This window comes from Nematolebias whitei, chromosome 7 (assembly GCF_014905685.2).
Source record: "Nematolebias whitei isolate Nwh7 chromosome 7, NemWhi1, whole genome shotgun sequence".
NCBI lineage: Eukaryota > Metazoa > Chordata > Actinopteri > Cyprinodontiformes > Rivulidae > Nematolebias > Nematolebias whitei.
This window is the reverse complement of record NC_056504.1, coordinates 3,021,482-3,032,313: the sequence shown is the minus strand read 5'-3', so window position 1 is coordinate 3,032,313 and position 10,832 is coordinate 3,021,482. Positions and strand designations below refer to the sequence as shown.

Here is a 10,832-nt window from a genome sequence, read left to right as displayed (position 1 = left end):
TTATATCATATAATAATGTATATATTATATCATATAATAATATATATTATATCATATAATAATATATATTATTATCATATATTTTATTTTATTGTAAATTTATTCATTTCATATAAAAACAATGACAATTTTTAGAAAGAAAAAAATAAACAAAAAAACATAAAATGAAAGGAAGCAGAAGAAGAAAACATTTCTTATTATATCTGCTCCCTATTAAACAATCAAATTCAAACAATCAATTGTAATCAATCATGTAATCAATAATAATATATATATTAATACAGGTCCACTGGAGTTTCATTTTTGCTATTTTTAAATATTTTGGTGCTTTTTTCAGTTTATCTCTGCTCGTTTCTGCTGCTTCTTTCCACTTGTTGTCCCCGATGCAAAATAAAAAGGAGAAATGAGTCCATTAGTCCATCTGTGCACGTTAGGAGCATGAGAACTTCAAAATAAGTGCGGTGCCAGCTTCTGTTTAGTTTGTGGCTACATCTTGGATTGAGAACGTTCCTTTTGAAAATTGTGTTACCACATCAAAACCCAAGATGGCTGCCGCCATGTACGTATGTAAACTTTAAGAACTAGATAACGTGAAAGATAAGCAACACGCTGATCTTGTTTTGTGTGATCCGCTCTATCTACAAGTAAGAAGGTCATTATCAACAATTGGGTTGTACCGTCAAAATCCAAGATGGCTGCTGCCGTGTGTGTGTGTGTGTGTGTGTGTGTGTGTGTGTGTGCGGCTGTGGCTGAGTGATTAGAGCAGTCCTCAATGCAAGAGTTGGGGGTTCGATTTCACAAACGATCCCATGCTGAAGTGTCCCTGGGCAAGACACTGGACCCCTCACTGTCTCTGATGTGTCCTGTCAGTGTCTGAATGTGATAAAGCTCTGGTTAGTGTTTGTAGAGATCTAGTATAGAGCTGCATGAATGGAGCCATGAGGGCAGAGGTTGTAGTGTAAAGAGCTCTATACAAGTACAGCCCATTTACCATATGATTTTTGTTTTATTAAACATAACTCACTCATTAATCTTAATTACTATACCACCAAAAACCATCTAAACACCTAAATCTAAAAGCACAAAGCAATTGTAACAAACATTTTTGACAAATCGTTTGTTACAAAGACAAGAGGCTGTTATTGTTGTGTACCCTCCTGGAGTAGAGGCACAAATCCACAGTCTTCTTCTCTGGATTTTCTCTTTCTGATGGAATCCTGTAAAAACGCTCTCCTAGCTTTTCTCCATCCTGATTACACATCCAATAAGAAATGAATGATACAGCATCCTGGCCAAACTGCGCATCAGGATATTAAAGTATACTTGTGCAGCTGCATGACTGGACGCCGTTTGTCCTCCAAGCTGGTGTTTCTCAGCAGCTCTCGCATCGCATGAAAACCATGGATCAGAACCTGAGGGCTGCGATGCAGCACGAGGCCATATTGAATTTGATCTGACTATTGTTACTTTGGGCAGCACGGTGGTGCAGTGGGTAGAGCTGCTGCCAAATGTCGGCCGTGGACCTTTCTGGGAGGAGTTTGCATGTTCTCTCCGTGCATGTGTGGGTTTCTCCGGGTGCTCCGGTTTCCTCCCACAGACTAAGAACATGTTAGACTGATGGTGACTCTGACTTGTCTCTAGGTGAGAGAGAGAATGGTTCTGTCTCGTTTGTCTCCGTGTGTCCCTGTGATGGACTGGAGACCGGTCCAGGGTGTCCTCCATCTCTCACACAGTGACCCCTGCGACCCAAAGAGCAAGAAGCGGATAAAAGATGGATGGATGTTATTTCCTTGATATTTCTCGTGAGGGGAGGCCATTATTACCGTCCTGCAAAATGAAAACTTGGAACATAGTTAGAACTAGCGTCAACAGGATGAAGTGCAAAAATGCAGATATGGAAGTGACAATATGGCTCACTAGCACCATCCTGAATGTAGCCCCGCCCCTTTGACTGCTTTTATGTGCATACATTTTGTACATAGGTGCATCGGTCCAGGACCTAGTAAAAGTCTCCTGGCACTGTATTGTAAAACGTACAGGAAATGGACCTTTTTAATAAAATGGGAATATTCAGTGATTTTATTGTAAAACATTATTTTGTCTTCAAATTTGTATCAGCTTAAGATTTGTGCCTTGACAAGACCACACACAGAAATATAGAGGTATTTTTTCAGTCTTGTCAGTTTTGCTGTTAAAGACGTTGGGGGATAATTCCTCTGCACGATGTTCAAACATTCATGAGAGAGACAAGTATTCAGTCCTGAACATGGCCATGATGCTGATGTGTTCACTTTGTCTCTGTACTACCTTATCTACTGGCAGATTTTAATCTGTTCTGGAAATTATAAGCCAGTTGAGAAGCCAATAAAATATTCACCACTCGCTGCAGCTTGGTAAACTTACAGGTGTTGCTGTTGGGGCATAACTGGCCCAAAAGGACTTGTGGAGGGCTGAGCTTCACAAAACTTGGGTATTTTTGAGAGCAGTGTCAGAACTGGGAGGTGAAAACATTCAGATATGAGCGTGGAAGACTGGCTTGGTTTGCCCCTGACATGCTCAGAGCCAGCATGGACTCCAGCAGGTATCACCAGGCGCTTTAGTTCCTGGAAATGATGTGACTCTTACCCCAAGTGAACGGGATGCAGAGAGATGGGCCAGTATCCGCTTCAGCTGGACATATGCACGGTCTGGATCGCACCAGTGCGCAAAGGCCTTTTGTCAGCGCAGTTTTAATTTCAATTGTGTTTAATTTAAAAAACAAAAACTTTTCCAAACTATTACATTTTTGAAGCCAGTCTGTGCACAGAGATGTCAAGTCAAGTCATCTTTATTTGTAGAGCACAATTTAAAACAGATAAACTGTTATCAAAGTGCTTAACAGAAATGTAGCAAAACATAGGCAGCAAAACAAAAACATCATACAGAATTAAAATTACTGGAGCAATAACACACACTAATGATCACACTAAGGAAAAACAAGCAGTAAAAATAAACGTCAATCATAAAACAACAGAATTTAAAATGAGGTACACAGAACAAAATAAACTAACTCACACCGTATTAAACGCCAGAGCAAACAGGTGCGTTTTAAGGAGGGATTTGAACATCAGGAGGGAGGAGGCCTGCCTGATGTTGAGGGGCAGGTTGTTCCACAGGTTGGGACCTCTGACTGAAAAAGCTCGATCCCCTCGGAGCTTCAGGCGTGATTTTGGAACGACCAAAAGAAGCTGGTCCGATGATCTCAGGGCCCGAGACGGAACATATGGTTCCAGGAGCTCGGAGAGGTAGAGGGGTGCGAGGCCATTTAGGCACTTATATGTCAGGAGGAGAATCTTGAAGTCGATTCTGGATCGCACAGGAAGCCAGTGAAGGGAGGACAGAACAGGTGTGATGTGCTCAGACCTACGTGTACCAGTTAAAAGCCGAGCAGCTGCATTTTGGACGAGCTGGAGACGTGAAATGGACGCCTGACTGACCCCAGCATAAAGTGAGTTACAATAGTCCAGGCGGGTTGTGATGAAGGCATGGACTAATGTTTCAAGGTTGGGTCTGGATAACACTGGCCGATTAATCCGAGTCAAAAACCACCCCGAGATTTCTAACAGTGTGCTTGAGATAGGGCTGAAGTGAGTCCAGGTTTGCAGGATCTGAGGAGGCAGCTGAGCTGGGACTAAAGACGATGACTTCAGTTTTCTGGTCGTTAAAACTGAGAAAATTTGAAGTCATCCATGCCTTAATGTCATCTAGACATTTGAGGAGAGGGTGGATGGAACGAGCACTGGCTGGTTTCAGTGGCAGGTAGATCTGGCAGTCATCGGCATAGCAATGGAATGAGATGGCATGTTTTCTTAAGATGGATCCCAGTGGGAGCAGATAGAGCGAGAAGAGAAGGGGTCCAAGGATCGAGCCCTGTGGGACCCCGCAGGAAAGAGGGACCGAAGTGGACAGACTTTCACCAACCTTGACACAAAAAGTCCTGTCAGAGAGGTAAGAACGGAACCAGTCTAAAGCAGCTCCTGTAATCCCAACCCAGTGTTCGAGCCGTGAGATGAGGATACTGTGGTCGACGGTGTCAAAAGCAGCAGTAAGATCAAGGAGTACAAGTACCACATAGTGACCCGAATCGTTTGAAGTTAAAATGTCATTGCAAACCCTAACCAAAGCTGTTTCTGTGCTGTGGAGTTGCTTAAAACCAGACTGAAAGACCTCAAAGATTTTGTTCTCAGTTAAAAATTGATTCAACTGAGTAAAAACTATTTTTTCTAGGATTTTGGACAGGAAGGGAAGCTTTGAGATTGGTCTGTAATTTGAGTGCACTGAGGGGTCAAGTCCAGGTTTCTTGATTAAAGGAGTGACTACTGCATTTTTAAAGGCCTGTGGAACCACGCTTGTAGCAAAGCTACTGTTAAGAATATTAAGAACAGCGGGCCCAATCGCTGGTAGAACCTGTTTGAACAGTGAGGGAGAGATTGGATCAGCAGGGGAGCCTGAGGGTTTCATGTGACCAACAACTTTGTTTAACAATGGGAGTGTGATTGGATTGAAATTCCTGAAAGTGGCTGAACATGGGACAAAAACCGATGTGGGACAGTACCCTCAATGCAAAATATCTATTGCCCCTTTTCCACCATTCCTACTCAGCCCAACTCTGCTCAGCTCACCACTGAAAGATCTTTATTCCACCAGTACCTTTAGCTAATTCGAGGATGATTCGGCCTCTTTTGTTGTCCCTGCTCCTCTGGTGGGACCGTTTGAGCTGAGTCGGCACCTAAACGTGACGTCTGATCACTGTCGGTCACAGAGACCATCTTATCACAAGCAGAACTGGTTTGTTCCACCTTGGAGTAAGCTGTTGGGGAAGAATCAGTTTTGTTGTGTTTCCTTGACTGATGAAGCCTTCTGGATCGAAGGGGAAACATTTCAGCACAAAAAATAATAAACTGTCCAGATGACCTGACTGAAAACTATATACCTGGATTACTGAGCATGGACTTTGTTGTTACTGTCGGTCACTGATTGGTCAGGGGGAGGAGTCACTGGATCTCAGAAACTTTTCACTGATCCTCCATTTGCAATTTCTCTGAACTCGGCGCAGCAGCTGGATCTATTTTTCAGATTTTAAAAACAATAATGACAACACCGTGTTTAATTCTGAAGTCCAGGCGTTTTTTGTGTTTGGTGACCGACGACAATATTCGAGCGAGCGGAGTCACCGCGGAGGATCATACGAGCTGCCGAGCCGTTGAAGCAGGCGAGGCCGGACCCCGAGCCCCGGCAGGCGGAGCACCGGGAGTCAGGGACGGAGGGTGGAAACTTTTTTTTTTTACATTTTATGTATAAAAAATGTTTTTTTAATCAGTGAAGATTAAAAATAAATAAACGGTGCAGACTTTATCATGAAACCCTGTTTTCACTTTGACTTCCTTAAATAATCTGTTAATTAAAGTTAACGCAGCTGAAAAATCATAAAAAGACAAAATTGGATCTCAGGAATATTTCCCTCCACCGTGTTTAAAGAAGAGACACATCCTTTGGTTCAACATTATTCTAACACACATGTACAAATCACTCAACAAGAATTACACTTTAAATCAAAGCTGAAATAAAATCTGTATATAAGAAACTAAACCACATATTTAAATTGAACAATAAAAGTCGACACAATGATGAACATGAAATGATGAAGAAACATATAGAATTTTAAATATAGATGTTTTTGTAGAATCTGGTTCATCAGATTTAATTCAGTTTATTTCTAAAGCTCCGAGTCACGACAGAAGTCGTCTCAGGGACTGAACAGAAACATTTATATATAAAATAATAATTTAACATTATTTATCTGAGGAGCAGCTTTGAGTTGAACTCATCACAGATCTCTCACTCTTAACGGTGAACTAAAGCTCATTAAAAGTTCATTAACCTACTCAGTACCTGAAGGTCCTGGGTTCCATCCCCAGTCCTTGGACCTCATGGTGTCTCTGAGCAGGACACCCAATCCTGAATTGCTCCCCAGGTGCTTACATAGCTGCCCACTGCTCCACCTGGTGGTGGATGTGTTAACTGCAGACAGCCAATTTCATCTTTGTTTGGGAACATACAATGATGACTTTATTTATTTATTATTTATATTGTTTAATTTGATCATTTTAATAACCTGTATTCTTTTAATTTACCAGAAACTGGTGGTGAACTAAAGTTCATTAAAAGTTCATTAGCAGGACTTTGGATTCTGGCCACGTCTCCAGAACCGGTCCTGAAGTGCTACGTGTAAAGAGCTGGTCTGAGCCCAAGTGTGTATAAGTATACACTGTTTTCAGACACACTGTAACGTGGTCACAGCGTAGCATGACCCTTTTCTTCAAGCCCTACAATAACTCACTAAACTTGCTCCATCAACTGTGGTGGCACAGTTGGTACAGCTGTTGCCCCTTGGCAAGAAGGTTGTTGGATCAAATCCCGGGTTCCCTGTGTTTCTCTGTGCTGGTTACTTGGTTTTTTCTATGGAAACATGAGTTTTCTCCAGGTACTCCGGTTTCCTCCCACAAAACCTTGCACGTTAGGTTAACTGGTAACTAAACTGGCCCTCGGTGTGAATGGGCGTGTCAGTGGTCGTTTGTCTCTATGTGGCCCTGTGATGGATTAGTGTCTTGTCCAGGGGGTACCTCGCCTCTTGCACACTAACTGCTTGACATGGGCACCAGTAACCCCCGCAGCTTAGAAAGTAGGAAGCAGATCAAGTTAATGGATGGATAACTCACTGAGTTGGATTAAAACTACGTGAACCAACAAAAATCCACACGTAGACAATAAATGAAACGTGCTTTTATCTTTAGTCAGGAATCTTTTCTCAGTAACATTGGTACACGTAAGATTTGAGTTCATAGGAGTTTATTCCCCTTAGTTTAGTGAAATGTACACATGACTTGCACTAAGACTGAAGTCTGGTGGAGCAGGCGTGTAGTTTTTTGTTTGGGTAGTCAAACCAGCACCTGAAGTTAGACGAGGTGCTGCTACAAATGGCAAAATCAGGCTGTAATATTTAATCACATGAAGAAGTGCCTGTCTTCTCAACTAAACCACCTCAGAAGTTTAAGAGTAAGATCTCTGTATGTTCTTTAATCTCTTCAACACCTTGATTAGAATTAAATAATTATTTTTGTTAATCCCTAATCTTTCGATTTCTGTTTCTTTCTCAGGATGGATTAATGCAATACTTACTCCAGTTGACTGCCTGGCCTTTTCTGGACACTTCGTGCACAACCTGAGCGTGGAGATGCAGATGAGGTTTGGTCTCTTCAAGTTCTTTATGTGTCCTGAAGGTTGTGGCATGTAGTCTTCATTTAGGTTTTTAACTGGAACGTGTTTTGAACTCCATGTTTCACCATATCTGTTCATAAATTCCTCTTTATGAATCTTTTAAGGATTGTGGCTGACCTGTTAGTAAACCGTGAGCTCCAAAAGGCTTGTTCCATTTCCCTGAAAGAGGCACGATCGCTCTGTTTGTCCAACATTATTTAGTGCAACCCTGAAACTCCAGAAAGATTTCTCCACAGTTCAGTGCCTCCTTGGACCACTCTGTCTCATAGACACTCACCACTCAACGGCTGATCAGTGCAAAACATGTCTGAACTGTTTTTGCACCAGAGTCACCTCAGTATAGTTTGTTCTGTCTCCTGAACTTAGTTCATCTCACTAGACTGCTGAGCCACGATGCAAGATCTCGCAGCACTTTCCTCCGTCCTTCTCGTCACCCAGCAGGAGATTTTGGACATTGTCAGGAAGATGTACCCTACTGCATGTGTCTTTGACCCGCTCTCCTTCGCTCTACTTAGGACAAATATTTCTACCATTGGTCCATTCATTACTACTCATCCATGTCTCAGTTTGGCTCTGTTCCAACAGCACTGAAAACTGACATAATCGAACCGCCCCTGAAATAAACACCCGTCACCCTGACGTTCTTACAAACCACAGACCCACAGTTAATCTCCCCTTCCTCTCAAAGGTTCTGGAGAACGTTGTTGCTGCACCTCAGATCAAATCAGCTGTTTGAAACGTTTCAGTCCAGGTTCTGCTCTTCACTTTCCACTGAAACAGCTTTGATTCTTATCACCAATGACCTGTTGAAGGCAGCAGATGTCACCTTCTCTTCTCATCCTTCTCGACTTATCTTCAGCAGTTGACACCACAATAGAACCAGTTTAGAAGATTACAATCTTCTAAACTGGTTCTTTCATTCTACTGGGCTTTGTGGTACTGCTCTTGACTGGTTCCAGTCACATCTTTTAAACAGGACTGAACATATTGCCATTAGAGTAGACAAGTCAGAGACTCGTACTCATAAAGGTACGGTCCCTAGCGGCTAACAAGCGGCTAACGCTTTAGCCGTCTTATTCCTCAGCTGAGATGGGACCGTGAGTTTAGCGATATGATAAGCTGCTGATTTATTAATGTTGCACTTCCTCTCTGTGTTCCTCTAAAAGGCACAGCACGGCTAAATGAGCTCTGAGCCGTGATTTGTTTCAAGGAAGGACTCAGGTCTGTCGGAGCTGCAGCTTCAAGGTTCCGAGTGGAGGTTCATTACCTCAGTTCACACACGCTGACTAACCTGAAGGCGGTGCAGCTGGATGGACTATCACTCCTTTCTATCTTATCATGACACTCAAAGCTCTTTACTACACAACCTGTGCCTCGTTGACTCATTCAAACACTCTACTAGACCTCTACGAAGAATAATCAGAGCTTTATCACAGTCATACACCGATGGGACACACATCAGAGAAAATGAGGGGTTCAGTGTAGGGCATTAACAGAGTACTCGAGTAATCTACACATCGATTGCTAGGACCTCTATCGAGGTTAAAAATGTAACGTCGAGTATCCATAGTGACGTCATATTATGTGACCACGTATGACTGTAGGGGGCGGTGTTGCACAGTTGCCGGTCACAGAGTATGGTGTAACACTGGGTCCAATCCACTGTTTTAAGTTTCGTTTCTGACGTGCTGCGTTTCTTCACGTTTGCAGTTTAATAATAAAAACTAATAGTTTAGTTTTTCCTGTGACTTATTTGCCGTATGATAAATGGGAGGAGCATAATATACGCTCCCAATGTTTTGTTGGTCTTTTTTGTGTAAATAATTACCTTTTTTGTGGTTTTATTTATTTATTTATTTTTGTATCTTGAGATCTATGACGTCATCAAATACTCGAGTTCTACTCGGGTTTTATTATGTTAATGTCGAGTTTAAAAATTATATACTCGTTCAACCCCTAGTTCAGTGTCTTGCCCAGGGACACTTCAGCATGTGACTGCTGGTGGAATTGAACCCCCACCTCTTGGATTGGAGGACGACTGCTCTAACCACTCAGCCACAGCTACCCCCATCTGAAGAGGATAATTATTTAATATACTGTATGTAAATAGATTTCTAAAAAATAGACTAGTATATGTAAATAGTTTATTTTTAGGCATTTATTTTGTACAGTTATAGCTGTTGTTAATAAATGTGGCTGTGTGACAAGTGGGACAAAACTTTGACTCAGAAATATATTTTTGTTATTTATGAAAAGAAAAATATCAAGATATGTATGGTATATCGCGATTTATCTTAAAAATAATCATATATAATCTGACTCTGATATAAATGTTGTCCCATATCGCCCAGCTCTACTTCCACTGCTATGCTGATGACACTCAACTTTACATAAAACAGACTGTCGCCCATGTGCTTCATCCTCTGCATCCTTCTGTCAACTGAACAGCTCCAAAACTGAGGCCATGTTGATTGGCACTCCCCGTCAGCCTCAGTCATGTTTTAGATCAGCTCCCATGTTAGACACCTGTTTAAAAAAATATAGTCTGATCACCATCTTGTTCTGATGCTGAAAGACTTGTCCATGCCTTTCTGTCTTCAACACTGGACTATTACAATTCAAATCTTTTTGGCAACTCAAATAAAAACCTTCAAAAGCTCCATTTCATGCAGAAGAGCTAGACTCCTGACAAAACCTGAGCACATCGCACCAGTCCTGCATTATCATTGGCTTCCTGTCTCCTCCACAACCCAACGAACACACACGTGTATGTATGCATGGCCGTGTCCCACACTGCACCTTAAGGAGGAGCTCACCCCACACTTCAGAATCCTTTGTCTCTCTTCCAACAACTCATCCCACCTTCAAATCCACAGAACTCAGCTCATGAGAAGCTGAGCCTTTTTCTCTGCTGCTCCTCGTCTGTGGCATTCACTTCCTCACCACACACTGCATCATGTGCCAGAAAAGATTCAAACTGCTCTCCTGGGTTGTTTTTATGGAACTAACCGATTTTAGTGATTTTTATTATTATTCATTCATCTTGGTTTACGACTCTTGAAATATAGCACTTTGACATTTACACATGTAAAGTACTTTATAAATGGAATGCATAATAATAATAATATTTATTATTATTATTATCATTATTATTATTATCATTATTATTAGTAGTACTAGTAGTAGTATTAATAATAGTAGTAGTAGTAGTAGTAGTATTAATAATAGTAGTAGTATTAGTAGAGATATTAATAATAGTAGTAGTATTAATAATAGTAGTAGTATTAGTAGTAGTTGTAATAGTAATAGTAGTATTAATAGTAGTAGTAGTAATAGTATTAATAATAGTAGTAGTAGTATTAATAATAGTAGTAGTATTAATAATAGTAGTAGTAGTAGTAATAGTAGTAGTATTAATAATAGTAGTAGTATTAGTAGAGATATTAATAATAGTAGTAGTATTAATAATAGTAGTAGTAGTATTAATAATAGTAGTAGTATTAATAATAGTAGTA

The 10,832-nt window shown here is 41.1% G+C and overlaps 1 protein-coding gene across 1 annotated transcript in view; it reads left to right on the top strand.

Moving 5' to 3' along the window:
• Positions 1–10,832, top strand: part of phf2 (PHD finger protein 2) — a 72,780-nt gene that overhangs the window by 22,639 nt on the left and 39,309 nt on the right. Inside the window, exon 8 of the mRNA XM_037678540.1 lies at positions 7,197–7,284. Coding sequence (XP_037534468.1) covers positions 7,197–7,284 — 88 coding nt within the window. The remainder of the gene's footprint in view (positions 1–7,196; positions 7,285–10,832) is intronic.